This window comes from Pseudophryne corroboree, chromosome 5 (genome assembly GCF_028390025.1).
Source record: "Pseudophryne corroboree isolate aPseCor3 chromosome 5, aPseCor3.hap2, whole genome shotgun sequence".
Classification (NCBI taxonomy): Eukaryota; Metazoa; Chordata; class Amphibia; order Anura; family Myobatrachidae; genus Pseudophryne; species Pseudophryne corroboree.
The window spans coordinates 720,888,147-720,915,453 of NC_086448.1; the positions used below are offsets into that span (position 1 = coordinate 720,888,147).

The 27,307-nt window shown below is 46.1% G+C and overlaps 1 protein-coding gene across 2 annotated transcripts in view; it reads right to left on the minus strand.

Annotated features, from left to right (window-relative positions):
* Positions 1-4,801: 4,801 nt before the first annotated feature.
* The window catches only part of ZNF704 (zinc finger protein 704), a 217,775-nt gene continuing 195,269 nt past the window's right edge, over positions 4,802-27,307 (minus strand). For both annotated transcript variants that reach the window (XM_063923984.1, XM_063923983.1), the window contains exon 9: positions 4,802-14,236. In XM_063923984.1, coding sequence (XP_063780054.1) covers positions 14,125-14,236 — 112 coding nt within the window. In that variant the 3' untranslated portion in view covers positions 4,802-14,124. The remainder of the gene's footprint in view (positions 14,237-27,307) is intronic.

A 27,307-nucleotide genomic window follows, 5' to 3' on the forward strand; every position in this document is an offset into this window, starting at 1 on the left:
TGTATAGCCAAAGCTGTGGAGTAAAAAGTCTGTGGCAGGTGAGGCAGTGCCTCCCCTGCCTATCTTTTAAGCACATCTCAAATCAAAACTCACAAAATTTTCAGGAGTTTATACCGCTATACATGTGCATAATTCCCCCATGAACCCTTTGGCTCATATATTGCGTGTAAATCTGGCTCTTTTGCAAGCTAGTGCCTCAAGAGCAATTTACTTCACCGCACGTCCCTGGACTGTACGTGTGTAGCGGTGAAGGATACAAGTGGTACCAGTGTCAATCGTAGGGTGAAACGGGTGGCACTTGATATGCCGGCTGTCAGGATCCCGGCGCTGAGCATACCGACAACTATTTACCCTCTTGGGGTGTCCACGACACCCCTGGAGGGATAATAAAAAGCGTGGCGCACGTAAGCAGTATGCTGGGCGTCGGGATCCCAAGCGCCGGCATACCATAGTAGACCCGGTGGAACAAACTGTAATGGCAGGGTCTCTCTGGAACTAAGTGTAACGATTCTGTGTCCCACTGTGGCACTCTAACACAGTGACACGATGGCACTGCCCCCATATATCCCTCTAGAAGCCAATATGGAGACTGTTCAGTAGCGTTCTCCGGCTTCAACACTTTCTACCAATCAACTTTCAAAGGCTCCTCTCCTGTCACCCTGCTCCTCAGACCCCTGTCAATGATAATGAGGATGTGTCCAGGCTTTTATAGTGTCTCAGAGGCAAAAATACCTTGGGTTGTAAGAACCAATTAAAAACTGCCTAGAAGAGGGCAATTTAAAAACAACAACAAAAAAAAAAAACCTCTTTTCATTCTCCTCGAGCTTTAATGGTGAAGACCACCGGACATTGATGGGTGGTAATTTGAGAAAAGAAAAAACAGTAGTTAGTAAAGTTCCCCTTTGTGATGCCACCACCTGTCACTATCAGACACTATATGGAGAATGATGATAAAAGTTGGGTGGCATGACATATAATCAATACTTGCTCGGGGGTGGGGGTATGTGTCGGTAAGGGCCACTATCTTATTCCAGGTCTGCACTGATATGCAAGCAGCTCGGATTCTTAAAATGTATGCACGATTCTAGAGGGATCACATATTTACAGACAAGTTTTCATGTCCTCTCACATTGGAATTCAATGAGGAACAGTGCTTACATTTGTATTCACTCAATCTGCAGAAAGTTGACGGATGTAGGAAGTTTGCTGTCATACAGGTCTCACTATAAACACGGCCAACATTTGTAATTGGATTTTAGGAGATATAAGCAGCCTATACTAAGGACTTGGGTTGTGCATCATCAATCAGACTGGCAGCAGCATCCTGATTAGACTAAACTATGAGTAATCCTACAGAAGCCAATACCTCCAGGTTATCTAAACCTCCTTTCCAGAATATTATTTACTGTTCTGCATTTTATTTCACATTTTGCAATTTACTAAGGAAATAGAATATAACAGCAAATTGCTACACAGTTTCCTTATTTGTGTAACAGATGGTAGTATTATGAAGCAACTAGGTGCTTCATCGCGCCCTACGGGCGCTCTTCACACCGTCGCAAGGGGCTACGCCCCCTTAACCCTTGCATGCCTTTCTGGGGTTTAATATTTGTATTATATGGAGTATTACCTGCATTCCTTTGTTAGTGGTTAAATATTGCACAATGAAAGGGCGTGCGATGGTGAAGGAGGCGCAGCCCCTTGCGACGGCGTGAACAGCACCTGCAGGGCACGATGTACAGAATGTAGCGGGTGCGGGGGGGACTGCGGATGGTGTCTGTAGATGCTGCGGGTGGAGGGGAGGCAGAAGTGGGGGTGGGGCCTGGATGGGGAAGGTTCGGGAGGTGCTGCGCATGGTAGAGGGGCAGAGGAGTGGGGGATGCAGATGGGGGAGGGGTCCGGAGGCACTGAAGGTGGGGGAGGGGCAGGGGTGCCACGGGTGGGAGAGGGGCAGGTGTGGGGATGTTGTGGATGGATGAAGGGTTCCGGAGGTGCTGTGGGATGGGAAGGGACGGGAGTGCCGGGGGTGGGGTAGGGGACCGCAGGCACCATGGGTAGGGTAGAGGCAGGTACGGGTGTTGCGGCGGATGGGAAAGGAGGTCCGGAGGTGCTGCAGGTGGTGGAGGGGCAGGTGCGGGGGTGCCATTGGTGGGGGAGGGGTGGGTGAGGGGGGGACCGCTGATGGAGGAGGGTGTCTGCAGATGCTGCGGGTGGAGGGGGGCAGGTGTGGGGGGAGACATATAAGGGGGGTGAATGGTGGAAGGGGCCTGGAGGTGCTGTGGGTGGTGAAGGGGTGGAGGAGTGGGAGCCACGGGTGGTGTAGGGGGTCTGGAGGCACAGCATGTGGGGGAGGGGTGGAGTGCCGCATGTGGTGGAGGGGAAGGTGCGGAGGTGTGGTGCATTGGGGAGAGGTCTGGAGGCGCTGCGGGTACTGTATATGCCATAAAAGGTAGTTGGAGGGTATGCAGTAACAGGGCCAGGACAGGGGTGACAGGGTCAGTACAGGGTTGACGGGGCCAGGACAGGGGTGACAGGGTCAGAACAGGGGTGACGGTGCCAGGACAGGGGTGACGGGGCCAGGACAGAAATGATAGGGACAGGATAAGGGTGACAGGGCCAGGATAAGGGTGAAAGGGCCAGGATAAGGGTGGCAGGGCAAGGCCAGGGGTGACAGGGACATGACAGAACACAGGGCACGGGAGAGATTGGTATTAGGGACAAAACAGTGGTGACAGACAGATGTGTCTTACCGGAGTCACTGCTGCTGGCTGCTGCTGTTCCACTCCAACCTGTTGGGATCTGCTGCTGCTGGAGACTTGGCATGGCTGACTCTCTCAGGCTGGATTCCTGCTTCCTCTGCCCGTCCGCATCCCTCCCCCCCTCCTCAGTCACAGACCTCGCGCAGCTGCCGGGCACTGTGGTAAGGTGAGACTGGAAATGACTGGTTAGCCCCCAGGAGATGCTGCGGCTGGAGGGAGGAGGGGGTCATAGCATGCACGTGGCGCGGACCTCACGGCTTCCGGGCACTGTGGTAAGGGGAGACTGGGAGTGACTGGTTAGCTCCCAGGAGACGCTGCGGCTGGAGGGAGGAGTGGGTCAGAGCCTGCAAGCAGCTCGGATTTCTGTAGCGCTACCCGCCAGCTAAAGTGTGTGAAGGAGCTGGGTGCACCTCACTGCGGGTGGCAGTGCTGCAGCTAGCGGTGGGGTTGCCGGGAATGGAGATAACAGAGGCAGTACGGAACCTGCACAGCGGCAGGTGCCCCACTAAACTGCAGCTAAGAAGCGTGGAGTGTGCCAGAAAGTGACGCTCCTCAGCGCCAGAGAGACCCTGCTGAGTGTGCTGATGTGGGGGGTCAAGCACACAGTGAGCCGGTGCCCGTCTGTCTGTACGGCATACCCCCTCACACACCCCCATACCTCCCAACTGTCCCAATTTTCGCGGGACAGTCCCATTTTTTGGGGTCTGTCCCGCTGTCCCACCCGCGGGTCGCAGTGTCCGGCGGTGGGGGGGGGGGGGAAGGCAGTTGGAAAGCTCCTGTACTCGCTGTTCTGCTTAGCAGAGCAGCGGTGAATAGTGGAGACAGAGGGAGAGGGGGCATCAGGGGGTACGGATTAATGGGGGGGTTCCAGCAGCAGAGCCGGATTAAGGTGGGGGGGGGGGGGCAGGGGATACGTACCGTTGGCCCCACAGTTTTAGGAGGCCCCCCGGCTGGAGTAGCTCTGTTCCAGCTCAGAAGCTCCCCCCCCCCGTCCTGCCAGCAACAGCGGCAGCATTTGTGCTACAGTCAGCACACGCTGCTGCATATTGGCAGGTCTGTGGTGTTGCAGGGAGGCAGCAGCCTCCCTGCTTTCTTCTCCCTGTGCGGGTGTGTAGGGGGGAGCGACCACCTCCTCTGGATTTAGCCCTAGCTGAGGGGCCAAAATCCCATAAAAAAAAAAATAAAAAAAAAAAAAAAAAATCGAAATTCGCATAAGGGGGCGTGACCACGCGGGCCGCGTTTAGGCCACGCCCCTAACCCACAGCAGGCACAGCAATGAGATAGGGCTCCCCTGTCACAAGTGCCCTGGCCCCCCCGGACTCATAATCAGCCCCTGGGAGCATGCCAGCAGCTCACAGAGCGCTGGGCATGCTCCCTCACTGACGAAAACGGGGCCCTCCCGTGAAGCCACGCCCCCTTTTCGCCGAGTGTGTTTCCCTCCTTCTGCCTGTATAAAGCTCCTGCAGAAAGCTGGGAGGTCTGCACCCCTGCCTGTGCCATGCCCAATGCCCATGCTATCTGTTTCTGCTCCTAGTCTCCTGTAGATTTGGCCAGATCTCTGTGACTCATTTGACTAACTCCGCCCAGTGTTGTAACTCCGCCCAGCGTTAGCAAATGAATCACAAGGTCACAGAATAGGGCTATTATATAGGAGATGAGAGCACACTGCAATCGGAGCCTCATAGATATCGGTCATGTCATGAGGACCACAGTGATGTCACTAATTACTAGTGAATTCATTGGCTGCATGCTCATGAATACTCATTTGACTCCAAACAAGCTTGCCCCACTGTGACATTTGTTCCGGAATCACTTACAGAATCATTCCTGACTAAACACACTTTCATATATTTGCAAGCTGTAATTTAACAAAAATATCCCTTTGATGTGAAGAAAACACTGAAAAATATACAGCCGAGAGCTGGGCCTTCCTCCAAACGCTTGCAACTAATGACACATTAGCGAGTACATCTTTCAGGTTGTCAGGTACAAATTATAATGTCACTCCGGGTAATGATGACAGAATGGAAATAACACAAAACTAATAAACACATAAAGTTTATTAAACACACAGATACATATAAATTACATGTCAACATCTGGCTGACTAACATTTTTCCTCAAGGAAAACAGCAATAAGACATGTACTTTTAGAGTATAAAGAACATCGTTTTGGCTGTGAAACATTTAGTGAAAAACGCTCAAGAAAAGAAAAGACAAATATATATATGATGGAATATAAGTATATTTACCACAAGGATACTATGGTATTATAATCTTAAAGTGGACATATCATTTTCATATAAATCCATACTAGCGTGTGTCCCACATACACATTTTATAGTTGCTTTCTGATGTCATGGCTTTACTAAAGATTGTTCCAGGAATAAAAATGTATTCCTACCTTGGTCCCAAGTAGTGCCCAAGACCACCATGTTTTGGGAGACATGTTCTGCTCCTGTTTTTCTCACAGTCTGAGCTTAAATATAATTAGTTATTGGCTGGAAGCTTGTCCAAAGAGCTTACCATCAGAGCAGATCCGTTCCAAGGCACTAGCATCTCACAGATCACGGGGATTCTCACATACAACACTCGTGGCTTTGTGATCACGGCTTTGGGAGGAGGATACATTTTGTTTGTGGAGCTCAATGTTTGTCATTTGCATTCTAATCTGAAAGTGGATTTCTGCAGAAAAGTGGGACTGAAAGGGTGTGACTTTGGCAGTAATCCATTTCAGAGCAGGTCTGCTAACCAGGGACTTATTTTGAAAACTGATCTTTGAAAGCGAATAAACAAACAAGGAAGAAGCTTATGCATACTCATAAATGGACCCATTTTCTATATACAGTGGGGGTGATTCAATTATCTTTTAGGCGCCCACCACTAGATGGCGCCCGATGGCAGTAATTCAGTTGTTCTGCTGTTCGGGCGTGATCGCTGGCATTTCTGCTCACAGGTTCATGAGGTGGCGCTCAATCTGGACTTTTTGCATTGCGGGCACTATTTTAGGCAGGTTTAGTGTCCTGTTTGGGCATACAAAATAACATCTGAATCACCCTCATTGGAGGGTAACATCTTGGGGCTGATTCTGAGTTGGAGGCAGCTGCGTCAATGACTGCATCTTTTGACAGTGTAGTGTCAGCAGCTTTATGCTAATGGCGCTACAAAGCCCTTTCCTGGTGTATAGCAGTGCGCCTGAATGTGCAAGGACTGAGACACACATTTTGAAAGTATTTCGATGCTCAAACACAGCTCTGTGCGTCTTTAGCCTCCACTATTAAAGACCCCCTGTCACTGCCCAGTAACAGCACCGGGTGTCCATAGCACCCAAGAGACCTCCATGCCTGAAAGGGGTATGGCTTCACATACAGGGGTGTGACATCACTAAAGGGGCGTGGCTTCATGGGAAGCCTCGGAATACCTCACTCCAGGGGGTTGTGGGCAGCCCCCGGAGACTCTTCCAGCACTGTCAGCTCTTTCTCACTGACAGGAGCTGAGTGCAACCCGGCTCCTGTCACTGCAGTGGAGTCAGCGTCTTGGTGTCACCCCCTAGATGGGTAACACCCGGGAGTGGCCCGTCTCCCCTAGTGACACCACTGGGAACGCTCTTTACATTTCTACCGCATTCCAGAAACTGTGAGTCTGAATCAAAATGGCAACATAGCTCCAGTGTATGCCTCTCAGAATCAGGCCCTCTGCTCATCGCTCATACATACAGTACATCCTAGTATGCGGATAGGCTGAATATTCTTTTTAACAATGCAAAGAGTATACGTAATGGTGGCAGAAAAATAAGCATAAATATACATGCATTAACATATTAATATTTCACAATGACAGTACAATCTTTTCTAGGTTCTTTTGTAATTATAGGAGGAAACCCCGTTAGCAAATAAGATTAATATGTTAAATGTGTTTATTTAAAAGTCAACTGAAATAAAAATACACAAGAAATACACACAAACTGCATTTTTAAAAACTTTTTTTTTTGGGAGGGGGGGGGGGGGGGGTTAGCGGATAAAACCCCACAATAAATTATTTATGGAAAAGTGGGGGTCTCTGGAGTAATATTCTGGCGAATAGATGAGGATCCCTTACTCCCATAGATATTTTAAAATTCAATTAAAATACTTAATGACAAAAGTCAATTTCCATCTCCCATCAGAAGAGCCAGTGGAAGCCTCTGACTGTGGTAGATAATATTACTGGTAAAAGTCAGTATTGTTTCCTGAGAAAATTGTTCATATATAACAGCAGCAATGGTCTCCCCCAATTTTGGGGATGTAAAAACTATTTGCTGTTAAGTTGTATTGATATGTTCTGTTCATAAGCACATTGTTCCTTTCTTACTTGCTTATCAACAGAAGTGATTCTCCATTACTATAAAACATGTAAATTGACTGTGCTAGGTATACTGTGCAGACACAATTATATATCTCTATATATCTGCATTCATAGACATAATGATCCCATGTTGGTTACTCTTTCTCTGCATAGATTCTATAAACTGTCATTTCTAACAGGACACTGCCCCTAGTGGCCACATCATTTTGCTATCTTGGCTTTACCTAGCAATTACTTTTCAGCAAATGTGTCCTATGAGCTATTTGACAATGTCACTGTAGATTTTTGTTTACTTTACATTCAACGCAGTGTTTGGCATTTGGACACTTTGAACTGATTGTATATGAAATATATTTCTTGGTGCACAACACAGAGGTAGCTTACAAGTAGAATATTTTAATACAATAAAATAAGTAACTCTTGCAAATTGAAATGCATCTCGGTAAATCCAGAAGGTTATTGTGGAAGTGAAAAGTTATCCATTTGTTTTTTTCAAGGAGTAGGGCGGATACAACAAAGACTATGTTCAAGGGAAGCTCAATATCCGTGTCAGGTATAGAACACGTAGGCTGCAAAGGCACTCAATAATATTACACCTAACGATCTAACCAAGAATACAATATAGATCCTGATTGTTGATTAAGTGACTTTAGCCCAGAGAACGGAGGCCATACATTACAGTCTTCAATAATATGTGTGGGTGTGTGTGTATATATATATATATATATATATGTATATATATATATATATATATATATATATATATATATATATTTATATACATGAAGGCGAATATTCCCCTGCATAATCACAACTTTATCTCAAATATCTTCAGCTTTGATAATCTCCTGAAGCGTTAACCAATATATTTGTGAAGATTATTAGTAGCCCTTTCATATAAACCAAACTTTAGTGGTCCTTTAATGACTACTCTGAGACTCTGAGATGTTTGTTTGGTGTTGTATTACAGTGGTTCTCAATCTCAGTCCTCAGGACACCAAACAGTTCATGTTTTCCACATCACCTAGCAGGTGCACAGGTGTAGTCATTACTCACTGACCCATTATTTTAAAAGATTCACATACGGGACTAATTATTTAACTTGTGATTCTGTGAGGAGACCTGGAAAGCATGCACTGTGGGGGGTCCTGAGGACCACGTTTGAGAACCTGTGTTGTAATGTAGAGAAAGTATTTACTCAATGACAAAAGATCCATAGCAATGATAATCCCATTATAAACAGGCGTTAAGACATAACGACACATTAAATTCTGTAAAACAGAAAAGTTTAGCTTAAATAAAATTTGCAATGAAAAATTATAGTAATATACAGTACACATGGTTGCCCAATGCTAGCTAATCAAGATTAGGCTCTAAACCACAGGTTCTCAAACTCGGTCCTCAGGACCCCACACAGTGCATGTTTTGCAGATAACTCAGCAGGTGCACAGGTGTATTAATTACTCAGTAACACATTTTAAAAGGTCCACAGGTGGAGCTCATTATTTCAATTGTGATTCTGTGAGGAGATCTGCAAAACATGCACTGTGTGGGGTCCTGAGGACCGAGTTTAGAACCTGTGCTCTAAACGAATACAAATCTATATAGTGTATAATCTCATGCCTCATATCTTATTATAATAATATGGTATTTCAGTAAATAACAAAATTTACTAAAATTCCAATAACTGTTACAAACACTGCTGATCTTAACAAGGTAATACGAAACATGACCATAAAGTCTTAAGTAAACAATCTAGGTAACCAAAAGACAAATTTGTCCTTGCGGGATTAAATTTGGATTTGCATAGATAAATTCAATTCATTTTAATGTGTGTTTTTATTCATCTGGAGCTGCTGTAGTAAAGATTAAGGTATAGGTGAACTCGGTGCTATTTTTCTGGAAGAACAGGTTGAGGAACATCGGGTCTGGAGGTTGAGCTGGGCTAGGCTCAGCAACTAGGAAACTAGGCTCAGCCACAAGTAGGGTACATGAGGGCAGATCATGTTCCCATGACTCTTTCTTCTATCAGCAATAGCATCTTTCATTGCCAAGTCTACTATACACTCAGTGCAAAACCCTTAGCCTTGCAAGAAGACACCTGGACACAGAACAGATCCATGACTCAGTTTGCCTCCTGATTGGCTGCCAGTCTGTATCTCAAATGGTGAATCAGTGTGAGAGACTGGTTGGCAACCAATCAGGGCAAGAGACAAAGGTATGTTGTCCCACATAAAGTGTTCAACGTCTCCCTCCCCCGGCTGAAGCAGCAAATACATTTCGGCCCAGGACAGGTTCAGGAACGCTGTTCCTTATTATGTCATAGTTAATGAGAGGTTCAGGAACAGCATTCCTGCTAGTTCCTGCTGAAAAATAGCACTGGGTGGATTTAACATATTGCATGTAGTATAGCCATAGCAACCAGATATTAGTGTTGATCAGTCTAGTATTAGTTTGATTAATTAATTTAAGTCTGATTACTACAGGCTACAAGGGAATCAGTATGATATGCCAGATGTCAGGATCCCGGCGGTCATCACACCGATGCTATAATCCTGATGGCGAGCGGTGTCCCCTCGCAGGTTCGGTGGCGACACTAATATATTTGCTTTTGGGTGGTGGCGTGGACCACCACCCAAGTGGGGTATCCAGGCGACCACTGGCATTTCACCGGATGTCGGGACTGAGGCACCATTATCCTGACTGCCGGATCCTAACAGCTGGCAACGTGATTGCCTCCTGCTACAAGATGTGTTCAAGGTCTTTCTGCCACATGTTACTGAATTGCGAACAGGGATAAAATATGTTATAGTGCTAAAATCTAATTTTGGCTTAAATATGGGCCCTTACAATTAGCCTCCTGGGGGTATATTTACTAAAATTCTATTTTGGAATCAACTTTATAAATATTTAAAATCGACTGAAATTGATTCTTTTCTAAAATCCTTAAAAAATCCTTCATTTACTAAAAATCTATTTTGCATTTGATTTTCAAATCAAATTCAATGATGATTCATGTTATTCATGGAAGGGATTTAGAGGTGAATTTATGAAATCTCTTCCAAAATCAAACCTCAAATCCCCATTAAAATCCCCAGCAAAATCAAATGCAAAATCAACACAGAAGTTTCTCATTGCTTCCTATTGGTCCAAATGTATAATATGCACACTAATAAAAGGGGAAGCACTCTCTATACACTGTTTTATACATGAAAACCTAACTGATGATTTTTTTTTTTATATTTACAGCTGATATATTTGGAAATAAGTTTAGCCCTAAATTGCCTTCTACTCTCTGTGCTCACATAGTCAGTTGTTGGTGGGGGAGTGGTTTATTTATTGCGCAATTATGCAATAGACGGCAACAGAGCACAATATCGAACACTTTTGCCAAATGCTATAATAATATGTCTTCTGAATAATTTTTTCAAATAAACCAAAGATGCATTCTGTCATGGATTGGGTGGCTATATGTGCCTCTTTGTACTTATGCTCAGCAGGAGTTTGTGGATTCAACAATGGAGTCAGAAGCCAGGAACAACAGCCGTAGCCTAAATAACCTTTTTTTGGTGGAAGAGAAATAAATTAGAACAATATAGTAACAATTACTATTAGCTGATTGATAGCACATACTGGTATCTTACACAACAAACATCCCTCTTGCATTTTTCCCACAAGAATTTTTGCAGACAGGGATGAACTACTGAGGCTGTAGGCATCATGGCACAAATATTGTGCTCTGGTGCTATCTATTGCATATTCATGGAGTAAGTATGAAGTCTATAAGTATAAATATGTGCACTATTCAACTCATGAAGCTGCTGAATGGGTGTCTGATTGATCCCCCAGGGTTATCTCAGTCAGGTGGTGATTTGCATTGTGCAGATAGGTGCACAACATACCATAACCTTGGACATGCTTTTGGGTACTTAAAAGGTCATCACTATCAATTCCCTACCATTAGAATCATGTTTAGAAGCAAAAATCGAATGTCTAACATCATTCTAAACATTTGGCGATTTGAGGTTCAATTTTGAGTTTGATTTCAAATCGATTTGTAAATCAAATTTTAGTAAATGAGGGGATATTATGTTGGGCTATGGGAAAATATAGATGTTTTTCTGAAATTCGATCTCTATTGGGATGTGAGCTGAATTTGGCTTTAGAATTGATTTGACATTTAATTTGGTTTTTAGTAAATCTCTTCAATCCAAATTGAATGGAAATCGAATGCCAAATCCCTTGAAACTCCAAAATAGAATTTTAGTAAATATACTCCCTGGTTCTGAAGTAATCTTGTGGCTATTTTACTGCACAATGATTTAAGCCAGAACGTCTCATCTTTGCGCTCACCGAGATGTTTTTATTACCATATTTGCGGCATTTGTATGAAGAACTACAGTAGCTGTATCAGCTCCAATGCAGTTTGCATTTTTTTGCAATAGTTTAGTAAAAGCAGCAAAAAGTTGAAACTACTGATCTGAATAATATGTGCAATTCAATAATAAGCACATAAAATGTTCTAGCAAGGACGCACAATCAGCACAAGTGCTCAGTATATTTAATTAAATAATATAGCAGCTAAAGTGGCTGTTACTGAATGAAGGCAGCTTCTATTTTGCTTTTCCATTGTATTAACACTGGCGACACATGGACTGGTCCTATTACGTGGTGCAAATACTGAGCGCAACTGTGGTCATACATGACCTTTCATACAGCCTGACCGCAACCATTTCCATGCAAGTTTATGAATATTATGGAAATGATCCGATGGTTTTCAGTTAGATCATTCAGGGTAATGCTGATCTTATAGTACCTCCAGCATCAATATTCAGCAAATCATATTGGAGTAAGAATAGAAACACCAAGCTTGTACTTATTACAGTTGCACAGATACATTAGAACAGGACTACATGAAACTCATATCACCTTGCTGTCATTGGGATCAGCAGGAGATGCTCTAGGAATAGGTGACAGTGAGAAGGCTGCTCTTTTACTCATTTAGGGGGCCATTTATTATTCTTTACATTTGCAATGCGATTTGGCGCTATGTTAGTACTCAAGATCGCATTGCACAATGCGGTTACGTAGGCCAGATGCATGACCTAGAACCCGCAGGGACAGGGGTTCCGAAAGCAGTCCATGCAGGTGCTCCTGCACATGCGTGGTCCCCGTTGACCACTTATGCGGGTGGCCATTGCCAGGGAGGGTTTTGGAAGAACCCTTTCCTGGTGATTCCTGTGTAGTGTAGCCTATAGGATACAGCAGGCTAATGCTATATTTAGATAGCACTAGCTGCGGGGACCAATAGAGCTTGGTAAATCTGGCAGCATCACATCTCCCGTCTGCGGCTGCACACGGGAATGGTGAAATCACAGCAGATATATCCGGTATCTGCTGCGGTCCCTCTGTTGTGATACATCAAGATGATATTAAATATTTGTGGTTATTCCCCCCTCCCGAATAAGCAGCAAAATATTTTTTTATAAATATACCCCTTAAATACATGACTTGTGAGTACAAGAGCAATTGATGGTCAGGGATCACCAAAGGTGGGCGGGTGTGAATTACCCATAGCTGAGATGCTGGAGCACAGCGGTGGTGTATTCAAGCCACACCCTCAGCCTACACACAATAACAACCACACCCCTGGTGCACACCATAGGAATGTACTCAAGGATGGGGTGTGGCTGCGCCCCCTCCAGTGACCAGGCCCCATCCAGTAACCAGGCCTTTCCAATGTCCTGGTTCTGTGGTACAAAATCAACAATATCTGCATGATGTATTGAATACAGTGGATTCCTACTTAGATGTTATAGGACACAATACAAGAATCTGAATGACTCCCATGGGTTTGACATAGTGTCTAGATCATCTTCGATTTACAATTGCAAATGTCTAAGCTTTCAGAATATAAAATTATTTTCTTTCCTTTACAGCTAACAGTTGCCTTGCAGGGATGCACCAAGTTTGCATCATGAGTGAGACCAGTCTTTTTGTGCACAGGTCAGCCGAAAGATTCATAGCGAAAGGGATGATTGATTAAAGTCATTTTCCGAATCCCCTGTACAACCTAAAAATTATTTCACATCAAACACTTCACCGAATGAAACTGGTTAAGTGATTTACACAATTCAACACACAGCACTAATACTGTTTATACTTAAGCCCAATAACAATAAATAGTGTGAACATCCATTGATTGCTTATTGTACTGGATGTTATTTTTTGACAAGTCACAGTTGTGTTGTAGTTGCTGCTTGTCTGTTGAAGCATATTAAGAATCTCTGAAGTAGAAAGAAAAAGAAAAGTTAACAGTCCCCCTATTAGTAGCTGCACAGCTCTGGTCTGTGCACGTCCTGAACAGCTCACGTATTTATAGTATAAAAAAGTAACTTAGAGTATACTTGTCACCTACACACAACTGAGGCGGCCATTTTGTGGCTGAGCAAACATTCATTAGAATCTAGCCCATCAAATCACTGCAGATTACTCCTAAGCAAAGTGATAGGCTGAAATTGCTTCAGTAGCCAACATGGCTGCCTTCGTAGTGTGTAGGGTCCATTTTTAGAGACTAAAATCATAAAAAATGTGTTTCTGTGAAGCACTATTCCTGCATCTCTACAGGATATAATGAGGCAATATCAAGAATAAGACTGCAATAAGTGCCTCTCATCTAGCAGCACAGTCAATAGGCCAGATACTATCAACCCTTATAGGAGGGATCGTAGTGCATCTGCTTTCAGTGCATCTGCTTTTCAGTCTTGGTGTTCACTTATAAAGTAGAAATATGTGAAGGAAATTCGTAGAAAAGCTGAGCATCGTATTGCTCATACGTCACCATGCAAACATAGACTGAACACCCCATTAGCTTTATCAAGTCGTCACTTCTGTAAGAACCCATTTCTTCAGAGTGAAAATCCTGAGTATGGTGAACTTGACCACAAGACTGTGAGCGTCGTGTCCAGTGCAGTTCACTCTCTCAGGCAGCCTCTGATACTGGTGGAGCAGCAGCGCTCATTTAGTCAGGAAACCTCTGGCAGGCTTTCTTCCAGCGGCAGGCGGTGCACCACTTGTCCCGGTTCTCCATTCCATACACTTTGCGGCACTTTTTGCCTTCACCGCGAGGCTTTCTGATGAAGAAAAGACAGGATATTTATTATCCCTATGTTTTTATATGAGTGTCCAATAGGCTATGGAATTAAAGGGAGACAACCAGGAAGAGCGGGAAATTTTTCTACAATGTTGGCTGGGATGTGACATGATGATGCAGGAAGCCACACCCATGTCAATGAGCACAGAGTATGCAGGTGTGGAATGACTTAATTAGTTTAATCATACATACTGCTTCCTGTAAATGGCATCATCTAGTAATGCCAGTGACGTGCGGTGAGGTCACTGGCTTGGGAGGCACTGGCAGCTAACACCCCCCTTCCCCCATAGAGGGGGAAAAAAAACCCAAGTGAAGTCCCCCCCACATCACTAAAACCAGCACCAGGCAGAACCAGACAGGGGGGATAGTGCCATAGCAGGGGAGACACTCAGTGTGTGGTCCCCCTGCCATGACATTAATCACCTCCCAAACCAGCCAGCCCAGGGCTGCAATTCCTCAGAAAGTGGGGACCCCAAAAAATAAAAAATGGGGTCCCCCCTCCCGAGCAACAACCAGCACTGGTGGCGGTGGGTGCGGGGTTCATTGTATGCTAATATTGTTCTTTACAGGTGGCCTACAGGTCCCAGCAAGTCTGCCCCAGCATGCTGGCACTTGGAGAACCACAAGTGCCAGCATGCCCAGATATAAAGGGCCCGCTGGCACCTGTAGTTCACCTGTAAAGAAAATATAAAAATAAAACACCACACTGTCAAGAAAAAAGAGTTTTATTAGACAGGGTCTTCACCTGGGGTGGCGGCCTTTAAGCTCTTTGCATGGCCGCCGCCTTCCCAGGGCTTATGGTGTCTTCACCTGGGGGGGCGCCACCTCCCCAGGGCTTCCAGCGTCTTCACCTGGTGGGCGACGGCTGTTAAGCTCTTTTGCATAGCCGCCGCCCATCTAGAATTTCCGGCGTCTTCTTTCTTCAGGAACTCTTCACTGCTCCTCCTCCGCCGTCGGACTGACGCGCCGCTGCCTCGCGCTGACTTATATAAGTCAGCCGGAAGGGGGCGGCGGCCATCTTGAATGAAAAAAATTACGCTGAGGCGCCATTTTTGAAACTGGTACCGCTCCGCTGCCAAACTCTGCAGAATACAGGTAAACTTCCGCAGCCTGCACCACCGCTGCAACCCGCCGCCCGCACCACCGCCGCCCGCACCTCTGCCGCCACCGCCGCCCACACAGTGCTGACAGCAGATCCAGTGATGGATCCGCTGGCCAATCACTTTGGCCTCACTGACAGGGGCGTGCTTTCATAGGTTGAAAGCACGTCCCTGTATGAAAGCGGTACCTCTAATGGTGCAGCTTTCCCATATATTTTCAATGGGCTTTTACTGCGCATGGCTAGGGCCCGCCCGCGCCTGCCCCCATACCTTTCCCCATTGACAACGAGAGGCACCACGATCGGTGCCTCCCAAACACATACAGAGAGGAGTAATGAATAGAATAATATTAAGAGGATACATATGACAAAGAATATGTGTCATAAGTAGTGATGAGCGGGTTCGGTTCCTCGGAATCCGAACCCCCCCGAACTTCACCCATTTTACACGGGTCCGAGGCAGACTCGGATCCTCCAGCATTGCTCGGTTAACCCGAGCGCGCCCGAACGTCCTCATCCCGCTGTCAGATTCTTGCGAGATTCGTATTCTATATAAGGAGCCGCGCGTCGCCGTCATTTTCACTCGTGCATTGGAGATGATAGGGAGAGGACGTGTGTAGCGTTCTCTCAGTTGTGTTCAGTGTGCTGCAAATATCTGTGCTCAGTGTGCTTGCAAATATCTGTGCTCAGTGTGCTGAAGTGAAAATATCTACGTTCTCTGCTTGAAAAACACTCCATATCTGTGCTGCATTGTAGTATATAGTAGGAGGACAGTGCAGAATTTTGCTGACCAGTGACCACCAGTATTATATCAGTATGGTACAGTAGTCCACTGCTCTACCTACCTCTGTGTCGTCAAGTATACTATCCATCCATACCTGTGGTGCATTTAAGTTTTGTGCAGTATATATATAGTAGGAGGACAATGCATAATTTTGCTGACCACCAGTATATAATATGTAGCAGTACGGTACAGTAGTCCACTGCTCTACCTACTTCTGTGTCGTCAAGTATACTATCCATCCATACCTGTGGTGCATTTAAGTTTTGCGCAGTATATATATAGTAGGAGGACAGTGCATAATTTTGCTGACCACCAGTATATAATATATAGCAGTACGGTACAGTAGTCCACTGCTCTACCTACCTCTGTGTCGTCAAGTATACTATCCATCCATACCTGTGGTGCATTTAAGTTTTGCGCAGTATATATATAATAGGAGGACAGTGCATAATTTTGCTGACCACCAGTATATAATATATAGCAGTACGGTACAGTAGTCCACTGCTCTACCTACCTCTGTGTCGTCAAGTATACTATCCATCCATACCTGTGGTGCATTTAAGTTTTGCGCAGTATATATATAATAGGAGGACAGTGCATAATTTTGCTGACCACCAGTATATAATATATAGCAGTACGGTACAGTAGTCCACTGCTCTACCTACCTCTGTGTCGTCAAGTATACTATCCATCCATACCTGTGGTGCATTTAAGTTTTGCGCAGTATATATATAGTAGGAGGACAGTGCATAATTTTGCTGACCACCAGTATATAATATATAGCAGTACGGTACAGTAGGCCACTGCTCTACCTGCCTCTGTGTCGTCAAGTATACTATCCATCCATACCTGTGGTGCATTTAAGTTTTGCGCAGTATATATATAGTAGGAGGACAGTGCATAATTTTGCTGACCACCAGTATATAATATATAGCAGTACGGTACAGTAGTCCACTGCTCTACCTACCTCTGTGTCGTCAAGTATACTATCCATCCATACCTGTGGTGCATTTAAGTTTTGTGCAGTATATATATAGTGGGAGGACTGCATAATTTTGCTGACCACCAGTATATAATATATAGCAGTACGGTACAGTAGGCCACTGCTCTACCTACCTCTGTGTCGTCAAGTATACTATCCATCCATACCTGTGGTGCATTTAAGTTTTGCGCAGTATACATATAGTAGGAGGACAGTGCATAATTTTGCTGACCACCAGTATATAATATATAGCAGTACGGTACAGTAGGCCATTGCTATTGATATATTACTGGCATATAATTCCACACATTAAAAAATGGAGAACAAAAATGTGGAGGGTAAAATAGGGAAATATCAAGATCCACTTCCACCTCGTGCTGAAGCTGCTGCCACTAGTCATGGCCAAGACGATGAAATGCCATCAACGTCGTCTACCAAGGCCGATGCCCAATGTCATAGTAGAGAGCATGTAAAATCCAAAAAACAAAAGTTCAGTAAAATGACCCAAAAATCAAAATTAAAATCGTCTGAGGAGAAGCGTAAACTTGCCAATATGCCATTTACGACACGGAGTGGGAAGGAACGGCTGAGGACCTCTCCTATGTTCCTCATGACTAGTGGGTCAGATTCACATGAGGATGGAAGCACTCATCCTCTCGCTAGAAAATTGAAAAGACTTAAACTGGCAAAAGCACAGCAAAGAACTGTGCGTTCTTCTAAATCACAAATCCCCAAGGAGAGTCCAATTGTGTCGGTTGCGATGCCTGACCTTCCCAACACTGCTCCTCCTTCACATTCTCCCGCAACTGGGGCTGCGAGGAAAAGGCTAAGAATTCCGAGCCCACCCGCTGGCGGTGATGAAGGGCAGTCTGGAGCGAGTGCTGACATCTGGTCCGGACTGAAGGACCTGCCAACGATTACTGACATGTCGTCTACTGTCACTGCATATGATTCTGTCACCATTGAAAGAATGGTGGAGGATTATATGAGTGACCGCATCCAAGTAGGCACGTCAGACAGTCCGTACCTATACTGGCAGGAAAAAATAAGAATTTACTTACCGATAATTCTATTTCTCGTAGTCCGTAGTGGATGCTGGAGACTCCGTAAGGACCATGGGGAATAGCGGCTCCGCAGGAGACTGGGCACATCTAAAGAAAGCTTTAGGACTATCTGGTGTGCACTGGCTCCTCCCCCTATGACCCTCCTCCAAGCCTCAGTTAGGATACTGTGCCCGGACGAGCGTACACAATAAGGAAGGATTTTGAATCCCGGGTAAGACTCATACCAGCCACACCAATCACACCGTACAACTTGTGATCTGAACCCAGTTAACAGCATGATAACAGAGGAGCCTCTAGAAAAGATGGCTCACTACAGCAATAACCCGATTTTTTGGTAACAATAACTATGTACCAGTATTGCAGACAATCCGCACTTGGGATGGGCGCCCAGCATCCACTACGGACTACGAGAAATAGAATTATCGGTAAGTAAATTCTTATTTTCTCTAACGTCCTAAGTGGATGCTGGAGACTCCGTAAGGACCATGGGGATTATACCAAAGCTCCCAAACGGGCGGGAGAGTGCGGATGACTCTGCAGCACCAATTGAGAGAACTCCAGGTCCTCCTCAGCCAGGGTATCAATTTTGTAGAATTTTACAAACGTATTTGCTCCTGACCAAGTAGCTGCTCGGCAAAGTTGTAAAGCAGAGACCCCTCGGGCAACCGCCCAAGATGAGCCCACCTTCCTTGTGGAGTGGGCATTTACAGATTTTTGGCTGTGGCAGGCCTGCCACAGAATGTGCAAGCTGAATTGTACTACAAATCCAACGAGCAATAGTCTGCTTAGAAGCAGGAGCACCCAGCTTGTTGGGTGCATACAGGATAAACAGCGAGTCAGATTTTCTGACTCCAGCCGTCCTGGAAACATATTTTCAGGGCCCTGACAACGTCTAGCAACTTGGAGTCCTCCAAGTCCCTAGTAGCCGCAGGCACCACAATAGGTTGGTTCAGGTGAAACGCTGAAACCACCTTAGGGAGAAACTGAGGACGAGTCCTCAATTCCGCCCTGTCCGAATGGAAAATCAGATAAGGGCTTTTACAGGATAAAGCCGCCAATTCTGACACGCGCCTGGCCCAGGCCAGGGCCAACAGCATGACCACTTTCCATGTGAGATATTTTAACTCCACAGATTTAAGTGGTTCAAACCAATGTGACTTTTGGAACCCAAAAAACTACATTGAGATCCCAAAGTGCCACTGGAGGCACAAAAGGAGGCTGTATATGCAGTACCCCTTTTACAAACGTCTGAACTTCAGGGACTGAAGCTAGTTCTTTTTGGAAGAAAATTGACAGGGCCGAAATTTGAACCTTAATGGACCCCAATTTCAGGCCCATAGACACTCCTGTTTGCAGGAAATGTAGGAATCGACCCAGTTGAATTTCCTCCGTCGGGCCTTACTGGCCTCGCACCACGCAACATATTTTTGCCAAATGCGGTGATAATGTTTTGCGGTTACATCCTTCCTGGCTTTGATCAGGATAGGGATGACTTCATCCGGAATGCCTTTTTTCCTTCAGGATCCGGCGTTCAACCGCCATGCCGTCAAACGCAGCCGCGGTAAGTCTTGGAACAGACAGGGTCCTTGTTGGAGCAGGTCCCTTCTTAGAGGTAGAGGCCACGGATCCTCCGTGAGCATCTCTTGAAGTTCCGGTTACCAAGTCCTTCTTGGCCAATCCGGAGCCACGAATATAGTGCTTACTCCTCTCCATCTTATCAATCTCAGTACCTTGGGTATGAGAGGCAGAGGAGGGAACACATACACTGACTGGTACACCCACGGTGTTACCAGAGCGTCTACAGCTATTGCCTGAGGGTCCCTTGACCTGGCGCAATACCTGTCGAGTTTTTCCCAACGGTTTATAATCATGTGGAAGACTTCTGGGTGAAGTCCCCACTCTCCCGGGTGGAGGTCGTGCTGAGGAAGTCTGCTTCCCAGTTGTCCACTCCCGGAATGAATACTGCTGACAGTGCTATCACATGATTTTCCGCCCAGCGAAGAATCCTTGCAGCTTCTGCCATTGCCCTCCTGCTTCTTGTGCCACCCTGTCTGTTTACGTGGGTGACTGCCGTGATGTTGTCCGACTGGATCAACACCGGCTGACCTTGAAGCAGAGGTCTTGCTAAGCTTAGAGCATTGTAAATGGCCCTTAGCTTCAGGATATTTATGTGAAGTGATGTCTCCAGGCTTGACCATAAGCCCTGGATATTCCTTCCCTGTGTGACTGCTCCCCAGCCTCGCAGGCTGGCATCCGTGGTCACCAGGACCCAGTCCTGAATGCCGAATCTGCGGCCCTCTAGAAGATGAGCACTCTGCAACCACCACAGGAGGGACACCCTTGTCCTTGGTGACAGGGTTATCCGCTGATGCATCTGAAGATGCGACCCGGACCATTTGTCCAGCAGGTCCCACTGGAAAGTTCTTGCGTGGAATCTGCCGAATGGGATTGCTTCGTAGGAAGCCACCATTTTACCCAGAACCCTTGTGCATTGATGCACTGAGACTTGGCTCGGTTTTAGGAGGTTCCTGACTAGCTCGGATAACTCCCTGGCTTTCCCCTCCGGGAGAAACACCTTTTTCTGGACTGTGTCCAGGATCATCCCTAGGAACAGAAGACAAGTCGTCGGAACCAGCTGCGATTTTGGAATATTGAGAATCCAATCGTGCTGCCGCAACACTACCTTGCTACACCGACCTCCAACTGTTCCCTGGATCTTACCCTTATCAGGGAATCGTCCAAGTAAGGGATAACTAAAATTCCCTTCCTTCGAAGGAATATCATCATTTCGGCCATTACCTTGGTAATGACCCGGGGTGCCGTGGACCATCCATATGGCAGCGTCTGAACTGATAGTGACAGTTCTGTACCATAAACCTGAGGTACCCTTGGTGAGAAGGGTAAATTTTGACATGAAGGTAAGCATCCTTGATGTCCCGAGACATCATGTAGTCCCCTTCTTCCAGGTTCGCAATCACTGCTCTGAGTGACTCAATCTTGAATTTGAACCTCTGTATGTAAGTGTTCAAAGATTTTAGATTTAGAATCGGTCTCACCGAGCCGTCCGGCTTCGGTACCACAACAGTGTGGAATAATACCCCGTTCCCTGTTGCAGGAGGGGTACCTTGATTATCACCTGCTGGGAATACAGCTTGTGAATGGCTTCCAAAACTGTCTCCCTGTCAGAAGGAGACATCGGTAAAGCCGACTTTAGGAAAACGGCGAGGGGGAGACGTCTCGAATTCTAATTTGTACCCCTGAGATATCACCTGAAGGATCCAGGGGTCTACTTGCGAGTGAGCCCACTGCGCGCTGAAATTCATTGAGAAGGGCCCCCTACCGTGCCTGATTCTGCTTGTAAAGCCCCAGCGTCATACTGAGGGCTTGGCAGAGGCGGGAGAGGGTTTCTGTTCCTGGGAACTGGCTGATTTCTGCAGCCTTTTTCCTCTCCCTCTGTCACGGGGCAGAAATGAGGAACATTTTGCCCGCTTGTCCACGAAAAGACTGCGCCTGATAATACGGCGTCTTCTCATGTTGAGAGGCGACCTGGGGTACAAACGTGGATTTCCCAGCTGTTGCCGTGGCCACCAGGTCTGAAAGACCGACCCCAAATAACTCCTCCCCTTATTAAGGCAATACTTCCAAATGCCGTTTGGAATACGCATCACCTGACCACTGACGTGTCCATAACCCTCTACTGGTAGAAATGGACAACGCACTTAGACTTGATGCCAGTCGGCAAATATTCCGCTGTGCATCCCGCATATATAGAAATGCATCTTTTAAATGCTCTATAGGCAAAAATATACTGTCCCTATCTAGGGTATCAATATTTTCAGTCAGGGAATCCGACCACGCCAACCCAGCACTGCACATCCAGGCTGAGGCGATTGCTGGTCGCAGTATAACACCAGTATGTGTGTAAATACATTTTAGGATACCCTCCTGCTTTCTATCAGCAGGATCCTTAAGGGCGGCCATCTCAGGAGAGGGTAGAGCCCTTACAAGCGTGTGAGCGCTTTATCCACCCTAGGGGGTGTTTCCCAACGCACCCTAACCTCTGGCGGGAAAGGATATAATGCCAATAACATTTTAGAAATTATCAGTTGTTATCGGGGGAAAACCACGCATCATCACACACCTCATTTAATTTCTCAGATTCAGGAAAACTACAGGTAGTTTTTCCTCACCGAACATAATACCCCTTTTTGGTGGTACTCGTATTATCAGAAATGTGTAAAACATTTTTCATTGCCTCAATCATGTAACGTGTGGCCCTACTGGAAGTCATATTTGTCTCTTCACCGTCGACACTGGAGTCAGTATCCGTGTCGGCGTCTATATCTGCCATCTGAGGTAACGGGCGCTTTAGAGCCCCTGACGGCCTATGAGACGTCTGGACAGGCACAAGCTGAGTAGCCGGCTGTCTCATGTCAACCACTGTCTTTTATACAGAGCTGACACTGTCACGTAATTCCTTCCAACAGTTCATCCACTCAGGTGTCGACCCCCTAGGGGGTGACATCACTATTACAGGCAATCTGCTCCGTCTCCACATCATTTTTCTCCTCATACATGTCGACACAAACGTACCGACATACAGCACACACACAGGGAATGCTCTGATAGAGGACAGGACCCCACTAGCCCTTTGGGGAGACAGAGGGAGAGTTTGCCAGCACACACCAAAGCGCTATATATATACAGGGATAACCTTATATAAGTGTTTTTCCCCTTATAGCTGCTGTATTGTTAATACTGCGCCTAATTAGTGCCCCCCTCTCTTTTTTAACCCTTTCTGTAGTGTAGTGACTGCAGGGGAGAGCCAGGGGAGCTTCCCTCCAACGGAGCTGTGAGGGAAAATGGCGCCAGTGTGCTGAGGAGATAGGCTCCGCCCCTTTTTCGCGGACTTTTCTCCTGCTTTTTTATGGATTCTGGCAGGGGTTAAAATTCATCCATATAGCCCTGGGGGCTATATGTGATGTATTTTCGCCAGCCAAGGTGTTTTTATTGCTGCTCAGGGCGCCCCCCCCTAGCGCCCTGCACCCTCAGTGACCGAAGTGTGCTGAGGAGCAATGGCGCACAGCTGCAGTGCTGTGCGCTACCTTGGTGAAGACAGGATGTCTTCTGCCGCCGATTTTCCGGACCTCTTCTGTCTTCTGGCTCTGTAAGGGGGCCGGCGGCGCGGCTCTGGGACCCATCCATGGCTGGGCCTGTGATCGTCCCTCTGGAGCTAATGTCCAGTAGCCTAAGAAGCCCAATCCACTCTGCACGCAGGTGAGTTCGCTTCTTCTCCCCTTAGTCCCTCGATGCAGTGAGCCTGTTGCCAGCAGGTCTCACTGAAAATAAAAAACCTAAACTAAAACTTTCACTAAGAAGCTCAGGAGAGCCCCTAGTGTGCACCCTTCTCGTTCGGGCACAAAGATCTAACTGAGGCTTGGAGGAGGGTCATAGGGGGAGGAGCCAGTGCACACCAGATAGTCCTAAAGCTTTCTTTAGATGTGCCCAGTCTCCTGCGGAGCCGCTATTCCCCATGGTCCTTACGGAGTCTCCAGCATCCACTTAGGACGTTAGAGAAAGAGGCAATTTGGAGGCCCTTGCACAAACTGGCTTTATTTTACCTAAGTTGCCCCCCCTCCAGTGTGTACTCCGAAAGAGTTTTTAGTGCAGCCGCTCACCTTGTCAGCAATCGGCGTACGAGGTTACTTCCAGAAAATGTGGAGAAGATGATGTTCATCAAAATGAATTATAATCAATTCCTCCGTGGAGATATTCACCAGCAATTGCCTCCAGAAAGTACACAGGGACCTGAGATGGTGGATTCCAGTGGGGACGAATTAATAATCTGTGAGGAGGGGGATGTACACAGTGAAAGGGGTAGAGCCAGTTTGTGCAAGGAGAGATTGATTGCTTCTTTTTTGGTGGGGGCCCAAACCAACCAGTCATTTCAGTCACAGTCGTGTGGCAGACCCTGTCGCTGAAATGATGGGTTTGTTAAAGTGTGCATGTCCTGTTTATACAACATAAGGGTGGGTGAGAGGGCCCAAGGACAATTCCATCTTGCACCTCTTTTTTCTTTCATTTTTCTTTGCATCATGTGCTGTTTTGGGACTATTTTTTGAACTGCCATCCTGTCTGACACTGCAGTGCCACTCCTAGATGGGCCAGGTGTTTGTGTCGGCCACTTGGGTCGCTTAGCTTAACCATCCAGCGACCTTGGTGCACCTCTTTTTTTCTTTGCATCATGTGCTGTTTGGGGACTATTTTTTTAAGTGCCATCCTGTCTGACACTGCAGTGCCACTCCTAGATGGGCCAGGTGTTTGTGTCGGCCACTTGGGTCGCTTAGCTTAACCATCCAGCGACCTTGGTGCACCTCTTTTTTTCTTTGCATCATGTGCTGTTTGGGGACTATTTTTTGAAGTGCCATCCTGTCTGACACTGCAGTGCCACTCTTAGATGGGCCAGGTGTTTGTGTCGGCCACTTGGGTCGCTTAGCTTAACCATCCAGCGACCTTGGTGCACCTCTTTTTTTCTTTGCATCATGTGCTGTTTGGGGACTATTTTTTGAAGTGCCATCCTGTCTGACTTGCAGTGCCACTCCTAGATGGGCCAGGTGTTTGTGTCGGCCACTTGGGTCGCTTAGCTTAACCATCCAGCGACCTTGGTGCACCTCTTTTTTTCTTTGCATCATATGCTGTTTGGGGACTATTTTTTTAAGTGCCATCCTGTCTGACACTGCAGTGCCACTCCTAGATGGGCCAGGTGTTTGTGTCGGCCACTTGGGTCGCTTAGCTTAACCATCCAGCGACCTTGGTGCACCTCTTTTTTTCTTTGCATCATGTGCTGTTTGGGGACTATTTTTTGAAGTGCCATCCTGTCTGACACTGCAGTGCCACTCCTAGATGGGCCAGGTGTTTGTGTCGGCCACTTGGGTCGCTTAGCTTAGTCATCCAACGACCTCGGTGCAAATTTTAGGACTAAAAATAATATTGTGAGGTGTTCAGAATAGACTGGAAATGAGTGGAAATTATGGTTATTGAGGTTAATAATACTATGGGATCAAAATGACCCCCAAATTCTATTATTTAAGCTGTTTTTGAGGGTTTTTTGTAAAAAAAACACCCGAATCCAAAACACACCCGAATTCGACAAAAAATTTTCAGGGAGGTTTTGCCAAAACGCGTCCGAATCCAAAACACAGCCGCGGAACCGAATCCAAAACCAAAACCCAAAACCCGAAAAATGTCCGCTGCACATCACCAGTCATAAGTATCTTCTTTGTATTATTTTAATAATTAATGACAGGGGAGGCACTTCCTCCCCTGCCTCCCCTGACTGCACGTCCCTGAGTGATGCCCAACTCTTTTCATACTTTTCTTCCCAAATGATAGGTCTGATAAGTAGGAATCTATGACATAAGTCTGTATTTAAAGTCGCAAAGAAGAAACAGTCTGCAACATCCACAAATAATTGAAATAAAAATAGTGAAGTGATACTAAGGTAATTGAACATAGGTACCTAAACAAAAGAACATATTAAGGTACAAATTATCCAAGATATAATGCATAAAAAGACATGGCCATGGCAGTTAGGAGTTGATTGACTGGTACTTTATCTCTCTACACTTTATCACTCTCCAAGGCTTAGTACATAGACTGCTTAGGAAGCTTTTCCAGTACTTCAGGGCCTGCCCTCTATCATCTTACATGTATGCAAGAGAAGGTGTCATCTGGATATTCACTGTCCTCTCATTGCGCACCTCCTATGTCTCATGGATCACGTCATCTGTCACAGGTAGCAGGAATATGAAAGTCAGGGCAGCAGACTAGGTTGATATACTGTATGCAGGGCCAGTTTTACGCATACGCTGGTTACGCAGCTGAGTAAGGCGCAGCATAGAGGACGCCCTACTTAGCTGCGCCAGCGATACGTGTAACACTGGCCATTCCTGATACGCCCTGATATGTAGCGCCTGCCCGGAGACTCACCGAGCAGGCAGTGATGTTGGCACCGCCGTGCTATGTCCGGCAGCGCACCCCGCTGCAGTAATGTGAAGAAAAATAAAATAAACTACTGCTCCCAGAATCCCTTGCTTCCAGACAGCAAGGGCTGCTGGGAGCAGTAGTTTATTTTGAGATTCTTCACATTACTGTACATGCAAAATAAACTACCGCTCCCAGAAGACCTTGCTGTCTGGCTACTAGGAGTGGTAGTTTATTTAGAGATTCTTCTTCTTCTAGTACTGTAGTGCGGTGCCGGGCATGGCGGAGGCGCCAACACCACTGACTGCTTTGCGAATCTCCGGGCACAGGGGGCATATCAGGTAATACAGTACTTTAATTAGATTAATATGTAAGGGGAAGTATTAAAGTGGGCAAAATATGTAAGGGGAACTTCAACAGTGGGCAAATGTGTCAGGGGCACATATATAGTGGGCAAATGTGTAACGGGCACTTACATAGTGTGCAAATGTGTAAGGGGCACTTATAAAGTGGGCAAATGTGTAAGGGGCACTTAAACATTAGGCAAATGTATAAGGGGCACTTATACAGTGGGCAAATGTGTAAGGGGCACTTATACAGTGGGAAAATATGTAAGGGGCACTTATACAGTGGGCAAATGTGTAAGGGGCACTTATACAGTGGGCAAATGTGTAAGGGGCACTTATACAGTGGTCAAATGTGTAAGGGGCACTTATTCAGTGGGCAAATGTGTAAGGGGCACTACAACTGGGCTTTTACAATGAGACCACGCCTCCTTAATTTCTTTCAGGCAAAAGTGCTTAGGTGGGCGCCAAAGTATTTATTCGCTTACCAAATAATTTGGCCTCGGGCCGGCCCTGACTGTATGCAACTGGACCAAGTACAGATGTTCCATGGTTCAATAAACATACATTTTCCTCACTCCTTGGAGCGTATTATAGTGTGGTCACTGGATTTGGCATCTGAGCCTGGAGCAGTGTGAAGGCAGACATTTTATGGGCTCAGCCAGTCATTGCGAGAATCAAGCCTGTCAAATCACAAATGGCTACTCATGTCACTGCAGAACTTCACAATTAATATTCATGAAACCTGAAAGATATTCATGGCATACTGCTTTCCTGTTTCTTCCTCTATATAGG